Source organism: Garra rufa, chromosome 9, assembly GCF_049309525.1.
Source record: "Garra rufa chromosome 9, GarRuf1.0, whole genome shotgun sequence".
NCBI lineage: Eukaryota > Metazoa > Chordata > Actinopteri > Cypriniformes > Cyprinidae > Garra > Garra rufa.
Genome location: NC_133369.1, coordinates 15985943 through 16006999, shown reverse-complemented (window position 1 = coordinate 16006999; position 21057 = coordinate 15985943). Strand labels below are relative to the sequence as shown.

At 35.1% G+C, this 21057-nt stretch overlaps 1 protein-coding gene across 1 annotated transcript in view; it reads left to right on the top strand.

The window, feature by feature from the left end:
- Positions 1-21018, top strand: part of col6a4a (collagen, type VI, alpha 4a) — a 33736-nt gene extending 12718 nt beyond the window's left edge. The window contains exons 8-40 of the mRNA XM_073847762.1: positions 19-594; positions 759-1108; positions 1295-1373; positions 2566-2711; positions 3095-3187; positions 3273-3326; positions 4756-4827; positions 4912-4938; positions 5291-5335; positions 5859-5912; positions 6032-6094; positions 6467-6532; positions 6677-6730; positions 6828-6863; positions 6937-6999; positions 7222-7284; positions 7394-7456; positions 7863-7925; positions 8116-8166; positions 8324-8359; positions 8442-8504; positions 8592-8654; positions 8734-8769; positions 10364-10400; positions 10499-10510; positions 10613-11106; positions 11624-11720; positions 13278-13946; positions 15382-15487; positions 16464-16609; positions 16754-16924; positions 19505-19552; positions 19699-21018. Coding sequence (XP_073703863.1) covers positions 19-594; positions 759-1108; positions 1295-1373; positions 2566-2711; positions 3095-3187; positions 3273-3326; positions 4756-4827; positions 4912-4938; positions 5291-5335; positions 5859-5912; positions 6032-6094; positions 6467-6532; positions 6677-6730; positions 6828-6863; positions 6937-6999; positions 7222-7284; positions 7394-7456; positions 7863-7925; positions 8116-8166; positions 8324-8359; positions 8442-8504; positions 8592-8654; positions 8734-8769; positions 10364-10400; positions 10499-10510; positions 10613-11106; positions 11624-11720; positions 13278-13946; positions 15382-15487; positions 16464-16609; positions 16754-16924; positions 19505-19552; positions 19699-19871 — 4169 coding nt within the window. The 3' untranslated portion in view covers positions 19872-21018. The remainder of the gene's footprint in view (positions 1-18; positions 595-758; positions 1109-1294; positions 1374-2565; positions 2712-3094; positions 3188-3272; positions 3327-4755; positions 4828-4911; positions 4939-5290; positions 5336-5858; positions 5913-6031; positions 6095-6466; positions 6533-6676; positions 6731-6827; positions 6864-6936; positions 7000-7221; positions 7285-7393; positions 7457-7862; positions 7926-8115; positions 8167-8323; positions 8360-8441; positions 8505-8591; positions 8655-8733; positions 8770-10363; positions 10401-10498; positions 10511-10612; positions 11107-11623; positions 11721-13277; positions 13947-15381; positions 15488-16463; positions 16610-16753; positions 16925-19504; positions 19553-19698) is intronic.
- The last annotated feature ends 39 nt before the right edge of the window (positions 21019-21057 follow it).

The following is a 21057-nucleotide window of genomic DNA, read 5'->3' as shown; positions in this document are numbered from 1 at the left end:
GATTGTTCTGTCTTGCAGAATGCCAGAAAGAGGTAGCCGACCTGGTGTTTCTGATTGATGGATCTGAAAGCATCAAAGAAGACTCATGGAGAACCATGATTGCTTTCTTGCTAAATGTTGTGGACCAGCTCCGTATTTCTCCAGAACTTTTCAGAATTGGTATAGCCCAGTTCAGCAGTGTATATCAAAAGGAGTTCTACTTAAATGAGTATAATGATGCGGTCGGGGTGAAATCAGCAATTGAAAGAATCACACAAATTAAAGAAGGGACAAAAATTGGAAAAGCTCTGCGTAGCGTCACAGAATTCTTTGAGGAAAGCAAAGGGAGTCGCAGACAGAGCGGCATACCACAAAATCTTGTACTCATCACTGATGGCGTTTCATCAGACAGCGTAAACGAAGCAGCCGATGATCTCCGACGCCTGCAAATTCAGGTTTTTGTGATTGGAATCGGAGACGTCTCAATGCCACAGCTCAGCTATATTGCTGGGTCACCAGATAGGCTATTCAAAGTGCGAAACTTCAACTACCTTAATCTGACCACTTCAACATTTCTTTATGCTATTTGTGCTCCTCAACCCTTAGTAGATCCAAGTGAGTAGAGCTGCAATCCATGTGTGATATTAAATTGTAGCACTTTGAAAATAAACTAGAATATACCTTTAAGAGTAACACCAAACTAGAAATCCACCGTATATTTGTACCATATTGGTTATTGGCCTATATTAGAGTTATATATTGTGTTTCTTTTTATTTAGGTTGTTCTATTGACATTGGCATCGGATTTGATAACTCACGCACCAGTTCAAGTTTTCGGTCAATCTTTAGAGACCAGAAAAAGCTCCAGTCCTACCTGCCTGAGATCATCCGCTATGTTTCAGTTGTGCACAACCTATGCTGTGTACGCAGCCCAACCCTCAATACCAATGTAGGCTTCCGATTGGTGGATGCTAATGGAAAGATGCTGGATGATTTTTCCTTTGAAGAGTACAATGAAGGTGTGATAAAGAAAGTGATGGCACTTCAGACTTCACAGTCTCTGAAATTCAACACCCAGCTTCTTCAGTCTTTCGAGCAAAAATTCAGAGCTTCAAATTCTCATGTAAAGGTGAGAATAACAGTTACCAAACCCGCCTATCTGAAAAGTACATTTGACTGACTGATTTGCTAAGCTGGTCCACCAGTTGGACCAGCAACAAACCAGCACTGACCACCACAAACCACAAAGAAGTATTCAAGTTGGTCTAAGCTGGTCTTTTCATCAGAGAAGTTTTTCTTTGATTTCTTGTTTTAGGTGCTGATCATCTTTACAGACGGGTTGGATGAACCTGTTGAGGACCTTCTGCCTGCCGTCAACAGCCTCAGGACAAGTGGTACAGTGAATACAGTTGAAGTCAAAAGTTTACATATACCTTGCAGATTCTGCAAAATGTTAATTATTTTAGCAAAATAAGAGGGATCATACAAAATGCATGTTATTTTTTATTTAGCACTGACCTGAATAAGATATTTCACATAAAATACATTTATATATAGTCCACAAGAGAAAATAATAGTTAAATTTATAAAAATGACCCCATTCAAAAGTTTACATACACTTTATTCCTAATAATGTGTTGTTAACTCAATGATCCACAGCTGTGTTTTTATTTTTTGTTTAGTGATAGCTGTTTATAAGTCCCTTGTTTGTCCTGAACTGCCTGCTGTTCTTCATAAAATTCTTCAGGTCCCACAAATTCTTTGGTTTTTCAGCATTTTTGTGAATTTGAACCATTTCCATTGATGACTGCATGGTTTTGAGATCCATCTTTTCACACTGAAGACAGATTAAGGACTCATATGCAACTATTACAGAAGGTTCAAACGCTCACTGATGCTTCAGAAGGAAAAATTATGCATTAAGAGTTGGGGGTGTTAACTTTTGAACAGAATGAAGATGTGTACATTTTTCTTATTTTGCTTAAATATCATATTTTTTTCATTTAATACTGCCCTTAAGAAGCAACAGAAGATACATGTTTCCCAGAAGACAAAATAAGTTAAATTTACCCCGATCTTCAAATTCGAAAAGTTTTCACCCCTCTTTCCTTTTTGAAACAGTGTGAAAAGATGGATCTCAAAATTATACAGTCATTGTTGGAAACAACTATCACAACAACTATCACAACAACACAACATAGTATTATGAAACAAGAGTATGTAAACTTTTGAACAAGGTAATTTTTATAAATTCAACTATTATTTTCTCTTGTAGACTAAATGTAAACATCTTTTATGTGAAGTATCTTTTTCAGGTCAGTACTAAATACAAAATAACATGGATTTTGTATGGTCCCTCTTATTTTGATAAATAATCAACATTTTGCAGATTCTGCAAGGTGTATGCAAACTTTCGACTTCAACTGTTAAACTGAATTTCATTAAAATGTACTTTCAACAGAAACAACTTTTAAACAAAAGCATCGTCATGCTGTGCGGTTACAGTTAAAGATGCATCTGCTTCAAATCAAAGCAGGTTGAATAGGCTAATTATGTTTACTAAGACTCCCTTTGTGACGTTCACAGGTGTAAAAGCTCTGATGACCGTAGCGCTAGAAGGATTTAAAAACACTGCTGACCTGCAGAGGCTGGAGTTCGGGCGAGGGATGCACTACAAGCAGCTTCTCTCTGTCAGCATGCAGAATGTGGGCAGCGTCATGCAGAAGCAGATTGTAAGTCCATTCAAAATGACCAAATCAAGACAACAGGATGAGACTTTGAGAGAATCAGATCATGGCTCTAATTTTGATGCATTGAGAAATGTCAGGCCTTATTTGTCCCACTCAAGAACATTGTATATTTGAAGTGCATTAGCTGCCTTATGGTTTGCCTTAGCGATCACAGCAGTGTTTCGTCTGCCGTGTAAATAAACATCTTCCTGTGAGTGGGAGTGAGGCTCTCTAAGAGGAAGGGAAACAGCTGTGAGTTTTATAAGAGTGCTGAAGAAAGATGTCAGGATGTCAAGTGCCTGGTTCAACGTGTCAGCAGTCACTTCATTACATAAAACGGCCTCCTCCAAGTGTTTCTCGCTCTCTCAATTTTTTGCAATTCGCAGGATACAGTTGCCTCAAGGGAGTGCTGTAATGTGATGTGTAAATGCACTGGTCATGAGGGAGCACGTGGAAATTATGGTCTTACAGGGATTAAGGTGAGTAGATTTATGACTCAAGATTTACTGAACTTAATTTGAAAATGAAGATGAGTGTTTAATTTGTCACTTTACTGCTGATCAGGGGTCATCTGGACTGAGGGGACTTCCTGGTTTCCCTGGAGAAGAAGGAGGACCTGTAAGTTGTTTGATTTTCACGTGAAAAGCAAGTTACTTTACACTTCACTTGGACTTCATTATGTTTGTGGTGTCTGGTGTTTCAATGTCAATGTCAAACACATTTTAATGTGATGATCTTAAACTGTTACTCTTGCCTGACACAATAATTGTCTTAAACACATATGACATATAACTTGAGACATACTGATACAAAAATTATAAACAAACTTGATCTGGAGTACTGTTTTCTTAATATTAAGCCTACAATGTGTTTTATTGTCACTATTGATGAGGATTGTATGATTTTTGTATAGTATCGGTCTTTAAATGCAAGATATTTAAAGTGTACCTGAAGTATACTTGCAATAGTTTCACTTTAGTACAATCAAATATACTCAAGTATATCTTTAGTTGGACTTCAGCACTACTTATGCACAATTAAAGTGCATTAAGTACAAAATTAGCTGTTCCAATTTAGCAGACATTAAATGCACAGGGTATTTTTATTAAGTATTTAAATATTTAAATGTATTTTTAGTATACTTGAAATTAAATAAATGTATTTTCAAATACATTTTAGCATATTTATTTGTTACTAGGGGCATCATTCAAAAATTTTTAGCTACCAAAGTCATGGTAGAAATACCATTTTTGCATTTCATTTGATAGTGTGTTTACAATACACAACATTACAGAAGAATATAATGTTATCAAATTAAGAAAATAAAAGAAAAAACATAACAAATTTATCGCTGTAGTTATCATTTCATAAAAATGTGCTATTTCAACACATACTACTATTAAAAGCTTACTTTGGGAGTCAATAAGATTTTTATAAATAGTGGCAGCAGAGACTTGTACATTGTTAAAAATATTCAAATAAATGCAGTTCTATGACCTAAATCATGGTATCCACAAAATATGAAATGGTACAACAGTTTGACTGATAATAATAAGAAATAAGCATATTAGAATGATTTCTGAAGGATTATGTGACACTAAAGACTGGAGTAATTGATGATGAAAATGTTGCTTTGCCATTGCAGAAATAAATTATATTTGAAATTACAAAAATTAAAATAAAAACAGCAATTTTAAACTAATAATATTAGAGTACAATATTACCATTTATACTGTATTTCTGATCAAATAAATGTAGCCTTGGCGAGCATAAGAAACATATTTAAAAATCATTAAAAACCTTATAACCTCCAGCTTTGAAGTGCTATTCATTTTTGTGTAAAAATCTTTTTGTATTGAGGCCAAAAATGCATTGAAAACTCTTTTAGTACCTAGCCTGGCTAACGCCAGACCACGTTATGACTTCGTCATGATTCGTGGTCTGGGAACCACATGTTCATTTTCTCGTATTTGAGGCGTGGTTTACAAATGCCCAGAGCCGTTTATTGGAAATTCTTTTCTTTATGTGAAATTCATGTTTGTTTCAGGGTGAGAGAGGGCTTTCAGGTTTAAATGGAACTCGAGGACATCAGGGATGCATTGGAAGAAGAGGCATAAAGGTAACATGCAGTGCTATGTGTTTTTTATGTTAAGTTTTAAATGTGACTTTTAGAGCTTTTCATTGTTTTGTTTTTTCTCTTCAGGGTGGCAGAGGCTACAGAGGTGACAATGTGAGTACATCCATAACAATATGGACACTGACATCTGAAGGTCACATGAACATTAAAGCTGTGGAGAGAGAGCGAGATAACTTAAAGACAGCTGTATACATCAAGTGTCTGCATAATTATTACCAGACAGCAGTTTCTATCGGGCATCTGTGTTTAAATTACTGTCTTTGCGTCTTTGCTTGCCATCTGGAAAGGTTTGTTGTGGCCTGTGGTTGTTGTTTTTATGAAGTTACATTCAAAGTGGTTTCCTGTCTCTTTTCTTTTTCGCTTGCATTTGGCTTGTTAATGAATGTAATGTAACCGCTGATAGCTTATTAATGTCGTGAGAATCTTTTCATCTTCTTTTTAATAGGGAGATGATGGAGAAGATGGTTTAGATGGGGTAAATGGTGAACAGGTAAGAAAAACATCCAGTGAAATAAAAATAAATAAATAAAAAAATACAGTCAAACCAAAATTTATTCAAACAGTGTGTTAGAACAAATTCATCTTGATAATGTCAGATAACTTTGATAGAAAGATATGTAACAAAACATGGTCAGGTCAAAGTTTCAAATCAAATTTTTGGTCCCAAATTTTGATCAATTTTTCTGGTAGTCCACTGTATGAAGAATTTTTAGGTATAATATGCCACAGTTTACTTTATTTTGCTATCCTCATTTATAGAATGAACTATAGTGTCCTATAGTGCATATGCACCCACTAGTAATAAAATCTCAAAAATTAAATCTGTTCTCTGAATAATTTTGGGTTTGGCTGTATAACACTGTACAAAAAACACCTAGCAATTGCATAGTAATGACCTGGCAACCACAAAAAGTCAAAAAATTAGACATATCTAGTTTCGCTTGAATTTTTACAACATGAAAGTCATCCATTTCTGTTGTCAAACAAATTCCACATCTGTTTTGTCCTTTCAGGGTTTAACAGGAGCAGCAGGAAGCCCAGGAGAACGAGGAGATTCAGGCAGCCCAGTAATATCCATCATATATATTCTTCTCTGTACTTTTCAGCTATGACACAGTGTCTCTTTAAGTGCTTTAATTTCATTGATTTATTAATATGCATAATCCTCATTGTGCTCAAACCCCAGGGTCCAAGAGGTATCAGAGGAAACCCTGGAAACCCAGGACAGCGAGGCCTAAGAGGAGATCCGGTTAGTACACTTTAACTGCACGTAATAATCTTAATAGATTATCCTGTAATGTAACAAAACACTATTCATACTATCATTAGAATAGTTTCTATTGACTTCAAAAGATTGTTCAAATCAGATTCAAGTAGTTTGAATTCAGTCATTCAGTTCATTTGTCTCTGTTCCAAAGGAATGGTTTGTGGTTAAGATTGCTTCTTGTTTCCAAATTTGGCAAAGAATGTCTCTAGGGTCTTAAAGCAAAATAATGAATTGTGGTGCAGTGGTGGGAAATAATACAAGATGTAGGGAAAGCAACTGATGCATCATGAAGCAGGTGTTCCAGTAGTTTTTGGATGAGTTTTGACTCTTGTTAATCCATCTAATTATAATTAGGGAAATCCAGGAATAGACAACAACTCCCGCGGCCCTAAAGGTGATGTCGGTGGCCCGGGCGTACAGGTATGGCGAGATTATTTAATTTTAGTACTGACTCTAAACAATTCCACTATCTGTCTGTCTGACTGACTGTCTGTCTGTCAGAATGATTTACAACAAAAATCAATCTCTTATTTTCTTATCATTCTTTCTTTGTGTGCTTAACAGGGTGAACCAGGTCCAGATGGTCTTCCAGGTCAAATTGGTGAAAATGGCAGACCGGTAAATTATTTCTAATCTTTGATATGTAATTGTAGTATTGTAGAACATTAACTTAAAAGTTATTTTTCTGTTTTAATATTTCTATCTTCATTTTCAGGGCTCTAATGGCAGAAGAGGCTCTGCGGGTCAACTGGTACAGTACTGTAGAAATAATATGTAAGCCACTTCAAAAGTTGCACCAACTGACTTTTTGCTTGTGAATTCAGGGTCCCAGAGGGCCTCCAGGAACACCAGGACTATCAGGACTCCCTGGAGCCACAGGTCCACTGGTAATGTACAAATTGATCCTATTTTTTATTTTTTAAATCTGTCAGTATCAGTGGAGATATAGCTGATTTGTTTGCCAGTTTGTTAACAGTGAGAAAAGATGGCAATGAAGATGACAATTGTGTTTGATTACTATTAATTATGCAATGTGAACTATATATAACCTCCATTCAAAATGCATTTAATCTCAAATTGGAATGATCTTTCTTTCTGTCTCTGTTCAGGGTCCTATCGGTCCATCTGGTCCGGTTGGGCAGAAAGGTTACATTGGTCTACCTGGACCACAGGTGCATGTTGAAAAACAATGAATTGACCATTTTATTTGGTTATTGTTGCCATTAATATCTAATAAACCACATCCAGTCATTGATATTGTGTTGATTTCTTTTTATACAGGGAGCTCCTGGATCTCCAGGAAGGCCAGGATCTAAAGGAAGCTCTGGATCCAGGGGACAGAAGGTAAGCGACCTCTTTTTTTTTACATTTATGACCCTGGACTAAAAGACTAGTCATAAGGTTTGTTAGAATAGGAAAATATTTGGCAGAGATACAACTATTTGAAAATCTGGAATCTGAGGGTTTCAAAAAATCAAAATATTGAGAAAATCGCCTTTAAATTTGTCCAAATGAAGTTCTTAGCAATGCATGTTACTAAACAAAAATTAAGCTTTAATATATTTATGATAGGAAATTAACAAAATCTCTTTATGTAATATCTTTAGCATAAAATAAAAATAATTTTGACCCATAAAATGTATTTTTACCTATTGCTACAAATATACCCATGCTACATAAGACTGGTTTTGTAGTCCAGGGTCACATTTAAGCTTTTTTAATACCTGCTTATTTCGCTTTTGCCTTACAGGGCCAGCCAGGTGATCCTGGAGATAAGGGAGCTCTCGGACCTCCAGGCCCCAGAGGACTGCCGGTTACTTATTACTTTCCTTTTTTATAAGCTACCGAAACACTGCAATGTCAGGCATTATCCATAATCATTTAGCAAATTCAGAAATGCTGTTTTGTTCTTAAATGTAGTAATATGACAATTAGTCTGATTGTCTTTATTTGACATTAGACACAGATGCAACCACTGATTATACTATTTTTCATTATCATAGGGAAAAGATGGGGCAGATGGCTATGGATTCCCAGGACCCAAAGGACAGAAGGTTTATATAGAATTATGTTGCAATCATATGTTCTCATATATCAAATTTGTGCAATGCCACAATATACAGTATGGTATAATTTCACTAAAAGCAATATATAGTCTTTCAATATATATGCAAAAAATATTTATTTATTTGTTTACTTTTTTTTTCTAAGGGAGATTCTGGTTTCCCAGGTTATCCTGGACTTCAGGTGAGTGCAGTAATTATAATGTGGCTGTATAATTGTAAAATTGAGTGAACAATGTTTAGTCACTTTCCTTTTTGACATTCAGGGTGAACAGGGTTTTAAAGGAACAAATGGAGGTGGCGCTCCTAAAGGCAACAGGGGAAGAGCGGTAAAAACATTTTGAAGTTTTATTTTTTACTCATACTCACTCTGCATTATGAGCCTTAAGGAGACTTAATTGTATGTCTGATAACAGGGCAATTCTGGTAGGGCAGGACCACCTGGAGAACCTGGCAGCGAGGGGGTGACTGGACACAGGGTATGTTTATATTAAAATTATTCACATCATATGATCATGAGAATATGAAGGGATACAGAATGTTGTTTTCTTCACATAGGGCCAAAAAGGACCACGAGGAACCAGACAGATGTCTGTAAGTTTCTATTTTTTATTTTTTTTTGTTACTGCTATAGTTAACACTTAGATGTTTTTAGATGAACATTTTTTTCCATTTTCATGATCCATTTTTTCAGGATTCTAAAAGTGGTAATGTAAATTTAGTACAAATATAGTATATTTGCAGTAGTTACACACAATAACCACAATTTGAAATATATATAAATAGATTGAAATATTGTTCAATTTAAAAAATACACTACCAGTCAAAAGTGTTTGGACAGTAAGATTTTTAATGTTTTTTAAAGAAGTCTCTTCTGCTCACCAAGCCTGCATTTATTTGATCCAAAGTACAGTACATTTAAAAAAAATATTTTTTCATTTTAATATAACTAATTTCTATTTGAATATATTTTAAAAATTAATGTATTCCTGAATTTTTAGCATCATTACTCCAGTTACATGATCCTTCAGAAATCATTCTAATATTCTGATTTTCTGCCCAAAGAACATTTGTTATTAATATTATTATGTTAAAAACAGCCGAGTGATTTTTTTTTCATTTTTTTGATAAATAGAAAGTTCAGAAGAACAGCATTTAGCTGAAATAGAAATCTTTTGTAACATTATATATAAATAAATATACATATATAAAGACAAATGTCTGTATCATCACTTTTGATCAATTTATAACATCCTTGCTGAATAAAAGTTCTATAATAAAAAATTCTATAATTTGAATGGTATAGTGTATAATGTTACAAAAGCTTTTTATTTCAGATAAATGCTGATCTTTGGATCTTTCTACTCATCAAAGAATCCTGAAAAAAATGTACTCAAATATTTTAAATATTGATGATAATAATAAAAAAAAATTCTGAAGGATCATGTGACTGTGTAATGATGCTGAAAATGTATATTTAATCACAGGAATAAATTGCATTTTAAAGGTTGTATCAGCGATTTCTAGCCTAAAACATAAAGTGTCAATTTCAGCTGACCTTTCTTCACGATCCGCTCGCTGCCTGCCCCATAAATTGTCTGTGAAAAAACCGCGTCTCTCTGGTCAGCCTAGGGTCCGAGATATGCCAAAAAAACAATCGGCACTACCAACCTTTCCACACATAAAGAAACAGTGTTCCAACCAATCAGCGTCAGGGGTTTGGTGTTGTGGACTTTCCTACTGGTGCAGGGATGAGAGGGAGGCGGAGCGAAAGTCCACAACACCAAACCCCTGACGCTGATTGGTTGGAACACTGTTTGTTTATCTGTGGAAAGGTTGGTAGTGCCGATTGTTTTTTTGGCATATCTCGGACCCTAGGCTGACCAGAGAGACGCGTTTTTTTCACAGACAATTTATGGAGCAGGCAGCGAGCGGATCGTGATGAAAGGTCAGCTGAATTTGACGCTTTATGTTTCAGGCTAGAAATCGCTGATACAACCTTTAAAATGTCTTCAAATAGAAAGCAGTTATTTCAGATAGTAAAAACATTTCACATTATTACTGTTTTGCTGTATTTTGGATCAAATAAAAAAAGCTTGGTGAGCAAAAAATAATTCTTTAAAAAACATTAAAAATCTTTTGACTGGTAGTGTATATACATATCTAAATAATATATATTCTTTTGTAGGACTGTCAGCTAATCTCATATGTCCGAGACAACTGTGGTAAGAAATCTTTATTTATGATTCTTTCTTTTTTTCTTAAAAGATGATAAGGATGGTTTTTATTGACATGTTTTATTTATTTATTTATTTTTAAACAGTGTGCTGCAGAGGTAGGTAACATTTTGTCATATTTCAAAGAACACATATTTAACCAATTTAATTTATAAATATGGTTTCTAACTTTTCTCTCTCTTATATATTTGTCTCTCTAGACAACATAAAATGCCCTGCCTACCCCACTGATCTTGTGATTGGCTTGGACATGTCTGAAGATGTGACTCCTCAAGCTTTTGAACGCATGCGATCTGTAGTCCTCAGACTGCTGGACAATATCAACATTGCAGAGAGCAGCTGCCCGACGGGGGCTCGGGTGGCTGTGGTCTCCTACAGCTCCTACACCAAATACCTGATCCGCTTCACCGACTATCACCGCAAGAGGCAGCTTATTGAAGCAGTGAATAACATCGGCCTGGAACGCACTTCAAATCGACGTAACATTGGCGCCGCTATGCGCTTCGTGGGCAGGAATGTCCTGAAGCGTGTGCGAAAGGGTGTCCTGATGAGGAAGGTTGCGATCTTCCTCACGGCCGGTGAATCTCAGGATTCGACGACCCTCACCACAGCCATTTTAGAATACAAAGCCCTGAATATTAAGCTAGGCGTCATCTCACTTAGGAATGTACCTAATATGAGAAAAGCTTTTGAGGTAAGGTTACTGTAAGGATACGTAAATCTGTTTTTCACTTTACTTTTTATTATTTAAAGGAATAGTTAATGCAAAAATTAAAATTCTGTCATTAATTGCTCACCCTCATGTTGCTCCAAACCTATAAGATCTTTTTTCATCTTTGGAACACAAGTTAAGATATTTTGATGAAATCCAAGATCTTTCTGACCCTGCATAGACAGCAATGTAACTGACACATACATGACTAAGAAAGGTATTACATTGTTAAATAGTCCCATTAGTCCAAATAGTCCATTATCTGTGAGTAATTAATGACAGAATTTTCATTTTTGGTTGTTTAACGAAACATTTCAGTGAATTGGTTCTTTAAACCAGTCTGAATGCTGACTGAATTTTGCTTTTGGGTGAGCTGTCCCTTTAATTATTAAATCATGATGTGTGTGCCTAATACAAGAAGTTTGAATACAAAACACTGTGTTTTTTAACAGTGTGTAGACCTATTAATTATCCTTGTGTGATGTTTTGTTGTATGCAGGCAGATGAAACCCAGAGTTTTATCTTGACTGTGCTGGGTAGAGTGCAAGAACAGAATGCTACTCTCAGTAAGATCCAGAGTTGTGTTATTTGCTTTGGTAAGTCCCAGTTCTTTCTCTCCATCTTTCTCACACCCAGAAATTAAATTAAACTTATTACAATATAAATTTAATAATGTGTTTAACATATTTTAAAATATAATTTATTCAGCATCATTACTTTAGTTTTAAGTGTCACACAATCCTTCAGAAATCGTTGCAATACGCTGATTTGCTCAAGAAATATTATTATTATTATTATGTAAAAATGCATAATATTGTGTAAACCATGGTAATTTTTTCAGTATTACCTTGATGAATAAGTTCAAGTACTTTTTTAACATTATAAATGTAACCCTGGACCTCAAAACCAGTCATAAGGGTCAATTTTTTTGAAATTGAGATTTATATATCATCCAAAAGCTGAATAAAAAAGCTTTCCATTAATGTATGGTTGTAATAGGACAATATTTGGCCTAGATACAACTATTTGAAAATCTGGAATCTGAGGGTGAAAAACAAATCAAAATATTAAGAAAATCGCCTTTAAAGTTGTTCAAATGAAGTTCTTAGCCATGCATATTACTAATCAAAAATTAAGATTAATTATTAAATATTAGATATATTTACGTTATGAAAATTTACAAAATATCTTCATGGAACATGATCTTTAATATCCTAATAATTTTTGGCATAAAAGAAAAATTGATCATCTTGACAGTGTATTTTTGGCTACTGTTACAAATATAGCCGTACATTTTTGTTGCCCAAGGTCACAAATGTCTTTACTGTCAGTGTGTCTTTGCTGAATAATAATACTATTAAAGAAACATAATATAATATAATATAATACCTGTATTTTTCTGTATAATATAACTATTTTTAATTAAACAAAATGGAGAGCAAATAGACACCTTTCTTAAATCTCACAGTTTTCTTCTGAGTATAGTGTCTCAAACAGTGTTCATATTTGCAAACATTCTGCCAATAAGGTCATTGAATTAAATAAGAACTCAAATATTTTTTATCAAATGTGACCCTGAACCACAAAACCAGTCATAAGGGTCCATTTTTTTAAATTGAGATTTATACATCATCTGAAAGCTGAAATTAAGCTTGCCGTTGATGTATGGTTTGTTAGGATGCGACAATATTTGGCCGAGATAAAACAATTTAAAAATCTGGAATCTGAGGGTGAAAAAAATTAGAAAAAATCGCCTTTAAAGTTGTTCAAAAGAAGTTCTTAGCAATTGCATATTACGAATCAAAAATAAAGTTTTGATATATTTATGGTAGGAAATTTACAAAATATCCTTTTGGAACATGATCTTTACTTAACATCCTAATGATTTTTGGCATAAAAGAAAAATCGATAATTTTGACTCATACGTTATATTGTTGGCTATTGCTACAAATATACCCATGCTACTTAAGACTGGTTTTGTGGTCCAGGGTCACAAATGAATATGTAAACAAAGTACTATACACTTAAAGGTAGCTGATAGCATTTAATAATTACAAAAAAATATATGAGTGTTTGATTTCTGCAGATCTTCCTATGGAGATCTATGACCATAGTTTGTTTGTGATCACATCTGCTCTCTTTTCTCTTCTAAGATCCCTGCAGACCAGCTAGAGAATGTGAGGGCACCAACCTGGCATCTACTCCTCAGGAATTAGACGTGGACTTTGCAGTGATTGTGGACGGCTCCCGTAGCATCCTTGCTGATGAGTACGAGGGTGTGAAGGAGGTGCTCGGCAGTGTTCTCGATCAGATCGTTGTGAGCAATCAACCCAACGGGGCCGACAGACACGCAAGAGTGGCCGTCTACCAGCAGAGCTCCTCGTACAGTGAAGCTCAGTCCGGCGTCAAAGTCATATTCGGCTTCCAACAGTTCTCAGATCGCGGTCAAATGAAAAGAAGCATCTACCAGGATCTTGAGCAAACCGGAGGCTCTTCCCGACTGGGTCTTGCGATGGAATACGCCATAATGCAGGGCATCCTCACAGCTCCTAAGAGTCGCAAGAACAAGATGGTCCTGGCTATTATTGGGGAGGAGACGGCATCTCAGGACAGAGCGAAGTTGGACTTTATCTCCAAGGTGGCGAAGTGTGAGGGTGTTGTTCTCTTCACCCTGACGGTGGGTAACCACATCAACACTGCTCAAGTGGAGGAGCTTGCTAGCTACCCCTTAGAACAGCACATCATTCACCTGGGCCACTTGAAAAATGGAGAACAAGAGTATACGCAGCGCTTCATGAGGACGTTCTTCCACATTCTGAGCAGTAAGGAATGCTTGATGTGCTTTAAACGATTAGTTTACTTACAGAATAAAAATTCCTGATAATTTACTCACCCCCATGTCATCCAAGATCTTTCTTTCTTTTTTCAGTCAAAAGGAAATTAAGGTTTTTGAGAAAACATTCCAGGATTTTTCTCCATATAGTGGACATCAATGGTGCTCAATGGATTGACGGTTAAAATTGCAGTTCAGTGCAGCTTCAAAGAGCTCTACAGTTTTTGAACCGAAGTACACAGACGAAGAACTAACCACATGTGACGTTTCCAACATGCAAAATGAGCATTTGTGGTTAAAAAGTATATAAATGTAAATTTTTTTAGAAAATGACCAATCGTTTTGCTAGACAAGACATTTATTCCTCATATGGGATTGTGTAGAGTCCTTTAAAGCTGCATTGAAACTGCTATTTGAGCCTTCAACAATGATTCCCATTGAAGTTCACTATATAGAAAAAAAGTGCTGGATTGTTTTTCTTAAAAACTTTAATTTCTTTTTGACTAAAGAAAGAAAGACATTAACATCTTGGATGTCTGGAAGTGAACTGATCCTTTAAGGAAAAATAACTGGACAAGTTTAAAGGATTCAAAAATGTGAAGTGTTTGTCATGTTCTGACTAGAAAGATTAGTTTTTGGTTTTTACAACTTTCTACAACTTAGTGTGATAATTATTGATATCGAAAGTCACAGAAACAACCATGAGGGTGAATAAATTACAATATTTTCCTTTTTGGGTGAATTATCTCTTAAAGGAGAAGTTCACTTCCAGAACAAAAAATTACAGATAATTTACTCACTCCCTTGTCATTCAAGATGTTCATGTCTTTCTTTCTTCAGTTGTAAAGAATTGTTTTTTGAGGAAAACATTTCAGGATTTCTCTCCATATAGTGGACTTCTATGGTGCCCGTGAGTTTGAACTTCCAAAATGCAGTTTAAATGCAGCTTCGAAGGGCTCTAAATGATCCCAGCCGAGGGAGAGGGGTCTTATCTAGCGAAACGATCGGTTATTTTCTAAAAAAAAAAACAGCGATTTATATACTTAACCTCAAAAGCTTGTCATGACAGTTAGAGTAGGTCGAAAAACTCCCATCTCATTTTCTTCTCCAACTTCAAAATCGTCCTCTGCTGGGATCGTTTAGAGCCCTTTGAAGCTGCATTTTGGAAGTTCAATCTCGGGGGCACCATAGAAGTCCACTATATGGAAAATAATCCCAAAATGTTTTCCTCAAAAAACATCATTTCTTTACGACTGAAGAAAGAAAGACATGAACATCTTGATGATCTTGATGAAAAGGCGGTGAGTAAATTATCTGTAAATTTGTTCTAAAAGTGAACTTCTCCTTTAAGGATGGCTTTGTATAACTTTTGCTGAAATCTTGATAGACTTGTGTGTGCTCATATAGTTTATTTGTGATTGCAGAAAATGTGAACACCTACCCTCATTCATCATTCCAGAGTCAGTGTAGTAATTTCCAAGGTCAAGGTCAGCGTTTGGACTACGAGGCTGCAGAGAGACCTGTATATAGGTATGAACTGACAAAAACTGATCTGACAAATATAAATACATGTTTATTTATATGCATGTTTATTCATATTGAATGTAATTTAAATATAATGCAAGTCATTTAAATAGAAATGTGCAGTTTAGTAAAATGCAGGTTAATAAACCTGCAATTAATTTATTTATTTCTGAATGTAATTTACATAAAAAAAGAGGCAGGTAATTATTTATTAAGACTGAAGTTAATAAAATATACAAATAAATAAATAAATAAATATTTAAAACAGCTAAGTAAATTTTTTTCAGGATTATTTGATAAATAGAAAGATCCAAAGATTAGCATTTATCTGAAATAAAAAGCTTTTGTAACATTATACACTATACCATTCAAAAGGCATGGAGTAAGTATCGTTTTTTTAAGGAAAGAAACTATAGAAATTAATACTTTTATTTAGCAAGGATGCTTTAAATTAATCCAAAATGATGATAAAGACATTTATAATGTTACAAAAGATTTCTATTTTGCAAAATGCTGTTCTTCTGAACTGTCTCTTCATCAAAGAAACTTAAAAAAATTATACTAATGATAATAATAATAATAAATGTTTTTTGAGCTGCAAATCAGCATATTGGAATGATGTCTGAAGGATCATGTGACTGGAGTAATGCTAAATATTCAGCTTTGAAATCACAGGAATAAATTACATTTTAATATATATTCAAATAAAAAAAACAGTTATTTTAAATAGTTATTTAAATAAAAATATTTTAAAATAAAACTATTTTTGCTGTACTTTGGATCAAAGAAATGCAGGCTTGGAGAGCAGAAAATACTTCTTTAAAAAACATTCAAAATCTGCCCAAAAATGTTTTGACTGGTAGTGTAATAAATAAATAAATAAATTTTTATTAACATCTAAATGTATTTATAATTAATTGTATATTATAATATATTTTATTTATTTTAAATTATAATTAATTTAATTTCCACTGTTTTCTAGTGTTCCTTTGCCATCCAATGCTTACCCAGATGTGCTGGAGGAAGAGGAAATAGAGCAAGTAGACGCTGGACAGGAGGAGACTGGGGACCAGCAGAACTCAGGCCGTGGAAACTCAGGAGTCAAGTCTCCGGTTGACCGCACAGACAGTAGGTTCTTACAAACCTCTGCTCATATCCCACAGTGCTTTAAGTGCTTAAACATATGCAACAAAAAGAGCTTACATTTTACTTCACTTTAAACAAAAGCAGTTTTATTTAAAAATGGCTTATTAGTTAATGTTTTGCTTTCAGATCCTTGTCAGCTGAACAGTGACCGTGGCACCGTCTGTGCTGGATATGTGGAGCGCTGGTACTATAGTAAAGCGGTCGGTGCATGTTTACCCTTCTGGTACGGGGGCTGTGACGGGAACAGTAACCGTTTCAACTCAGAAAAGGAATGCCTTCAGACCTGTGGCAAACAAAGTAAGTCTTTTGTGCAGTGTCTCAAATCATTTTTTAATTCATGTACAGTTACAGTATCTCACAAAAATAAGTACACCCCTCACATTTCAACAAGCATTTTAGTACATCTTCTCAAGGGACAATACTATATAAATGAAACTTGTATATATTTTAGAGTAGTCAATGTGCAGCTTGTATAGCAGTATAGATTTATTGTGGAATATAACTCAAAATACAGTTATTATTGTCAAAATAGCTGGCAACAAAAGTGAGCACACCCTAAGTGATAACAGTAGTATGTTGTTGAACCATGCAAAGCCACATGTCCTATTCATCATGTTTATATTTTAGTCTGCTTGACAGGACCACACAAAGTTTTGTATCTTGTATTAGAGCAGTTAAAATTAGGTGCTTTAAGTACAATTCTCTCATACTGACCTCTGGATGTTCAACATGGCACCTCATGGCAAAGAATTCTCTGAGGATTTGAGATTTAGAATTGTTGCTCTCCACAAAGATGGCCAAGGCTACTAGAGGTTTAGTAACACCCTGAAACCGAGTTACACTACAGTTGTCAGGATCATACAGAGGTTTTCCAAGATGGGTTTCATTCGAAACAGGCCTTGGAAGGGTCGATCAACAAAGTTGAGCACTCGTTCTGTGCATCAGGTGCAGAACCTCAAAAAGCAGATGCATGAGTGCTGCCAGCATTACTTCAAAGGTTGCAGAAGTAGTAGGTCAGCTTGTCAGTGCTCAGACTATACGCCGCACACTGCAACAAGTCGGTTTGCATTGGCGTCATCCCAGAAGGAAGTCTCATTTGAAGCTGGCTCACTAGAAAGCCCGCAAACAGTTTGCTGAAGACAACCTAACCAAGAGCATGAATTACTGGAACCATGTCTTCTGGTCTGATGAGACTGATAGAAAACTTGTTTGGCTCAGATGGTGTCCAGCATGTGTGGCGATTCCCTGGTGAGGAGCACCAAGAAAATTGTGTCTTGCCTACAGTCAAGCATGGAGGTGGTAGCATCATAATATGGGGCTGCATGAGTGCTGCTGGTACTGGGGAGCTGCAGTTAATTGAGGGAAACATGGATTCCATTATGTACTGTACATTCTGAAGCAGAACATGATGCCTTCACTCCAGAAACTAAGCCAAACGGCAGTTTTCCAACATGATAACGATCCCAAACACACCACCAAGATGACAACTGCCTTGCTGAGGAAGCTGAAGGTGAAGGTAATGGGGTGGCCAAGTATGTCTCCAGACCTGAACCCTATTGAGCACCATGTGTCTAACGTCCAGCAGCTCCGTGTGGAGTGGAAGAGGATCTCAGCAACAACCTGTGCAGCTCTGGTCAATTTCATGCCCAGGATGATTAAGGCAGTGCCAGATAACAATGGTGCTAACACAGTATATTGACACTTTGGACAAGTTCACTTAGGGTGTACTCACTTTTGTTGCCAGCTATTTTGACAATAATGGCTGTATGTTAAGTTATTTTCAGAGGACAGTAAATCTATACTAGCTGCACATTGACTACTCTAAAATATATCCAAGTTTCATTTCCATAGTATTGTCCCTTGAGAAGATATACTAAAATAGTTGTTGAAATGTGAGAGGTGTACTCACTGTTGTATCATACTGTATGGGCTATTCTACAGAAGTGGTGCAAACTGCTGTCCCACAACCAAAAAACACATTTAAAAAGCTTTTACGTATTCTAATCTTAGATGTTTGCTAAGATTCTCTTATTATCTCTTGAAACCCACAATAATATTTAAGTATCAGTAAGCTTAACATATATCAAATCTTTGTTTAGTGAGTACTTTCAGTTGGGAGGTGGCTGTCCCGAACCATGTTTTGTCAAAAATATGTTAATAATAAAATGTTATGATAGTGTTTGGTTCAATGTATGTTCAAACTAATGAATCCTTAACTTAGAAATCAGTATTATCAACTTTTTGCCTTTTACAAAGAAAAATTACATTCAAAATACAACAAATCTCATAAATTACACTTGAAATATTGTTAAAAATGTAATTGTTATTGATTTACCTCTGTAAAAAATTTTAATAAAATAGCAAAAAATAGATTTACAATGTAGATCTAAAAATCTTAATAGGTCAATATAACCCTTCTAATTATATGATTATTACTGTGTTTCAGATAGTGACAAATTTGAGGTGAGTGTACCTTAGATATTATACAATTTGCATTCAGACATATTTTTTCAGTTTTTCAAGACAACTCAAATGGCTCATATAATAACTAGAAAATGTGGTTTCCGTTTCAGAAATCTGGTCAACCCTTCAGACTCAATAGCTGAAAGGTTGCCCAAAGCTCCTCTAAATCTAGCCAACATACCAGTCTGAAAGACCAGCAAAACAGAAAATAGTCAACAAAAATAGTCTAGTTTAATGATTTTTCACCCAAAATTCAAACCGCTAGTTACTATGTCAAGTCCCACAAATCTGCAATTCTGTAGTGGCACAGAAATTACAAACTGCACTGCACCTTTAAGAAATCAATGATCACAGAAGGTACTTTGTCATTATAAAACAACTGCTAAAACATTTTATTCTTTATTAAATCTCCAGGTCCTGAAGTAATCCTGCAGGCGAAAGAGGAAACAGCATTAGTGGATGGTGAGAAATGAGCCGTCTCTCTAACTGCTTGTCTGGCTTTCTGTCTCTATTTTCTTTGTAAAGACAGTAAAAGGATTTGATATGGCAAATACAATATGGCCTGAAGTGTCATTGACCAAACTCTTTCCTGATGTTTCCGCTCACAGATGCGTGCCTCATGAAACAGGATGTGGGGCCCTGCAGTGATTATGTTTTAAGCTGGCACTATGACATCCAGCAGAATGAATGCATTCACTTCTGGTTTGGAGGATGTGGAGGAAACAAAAACAGGTTCGACACACAGAAGGAATGTGAAGCTCTTTGTGTAAGAGTCGTTTAACCAGGACAACTTTCTAAATGACACTTTCTTCACTATCATATTTAGTAATAATTTTCTCAGAGCTAGAAAATTATGTTTTTGCAGGTTTTACTACAAAAAAGCAAATAATTATCTACAAGCACTCCAACACAAAAGCAAATAAGTATTTTTTTATGTTCTTGGTACTTTTATGGTCAGCTAAGTATGGAAGATTTCCTGTTTCCGCCAAGAGATAAAAAAAAGTAATTGCTGCTTCGATTCCACAATTTTTACTTTTTCTCTTGCAATTCTTAGTTATATCTTAGGCTATGTTTACACAAGTGCATTTTTGTTTGAAAAAATGCGGTTACACCTGTCGTTTACACTACTCCGGCATTATCGACCCTCGAAAAAGCTGCAGACCCCATTTTAGTTTGAAAACTCCAGGATTGCATTTTACTGTAAATGGACCAAAATGGAGACTTTTGAAAACAATGGCATACCTGCCCACATTCGCTCTGTGTAAAAAAAAATAACATCATGCTTATTATTAATATAATATGCTGGATGAAGATTGTTTGTGAAACGCAGTGAAAACGACAGTGTAGAGTAAAATTTTCATTTTAAAGCGCCATTTAAAAAAGAAAATGCACAAGTGTAAACAGGGCCTTAGTTTATGCCTTTTTTCCCTAATAATTCTGAAAAGTCAGAATTTTTCACAAAATTCCAATTTTCTTTTATATTTTATTCTGTGGTGGAGACAAATGTTTTTAATCTCCGATTCTGACTTTTTTGCTCAGAATGGCTATATTGTATATTATAGGCTATATAGTTTATATTTTGTATTTTTTAAAGTCTGTTTGTGAAATAAAAAGTCTCAATTACCTTTTTTAATTTTTAATCACTTGGCAGAAACTTCTGGAAGTCACACTGTAAGTGTGTAGATTAAAATGTCAGTGTACATAAAGTTTTTTTTTTTGAGTGGAGATGTTCTGTGACAGCACTAGTAATGTGCAATAATTTTTTTAATACGGTTTTGAAAAATAGTTTTCAATATTTACACATTTGTTAAAGTCTATGCATTTTTTAACCTCTAAAAAACTGCCCACAACCTATTTTACTTCTGTAATCTGTCATATGTTTGAGCAAAACCAGGTTTTCCATAATAAAAAAGTACCGTTGGACTTGATTTTATGTATTCGAAATCCACGAGTCATTTTATATCTTT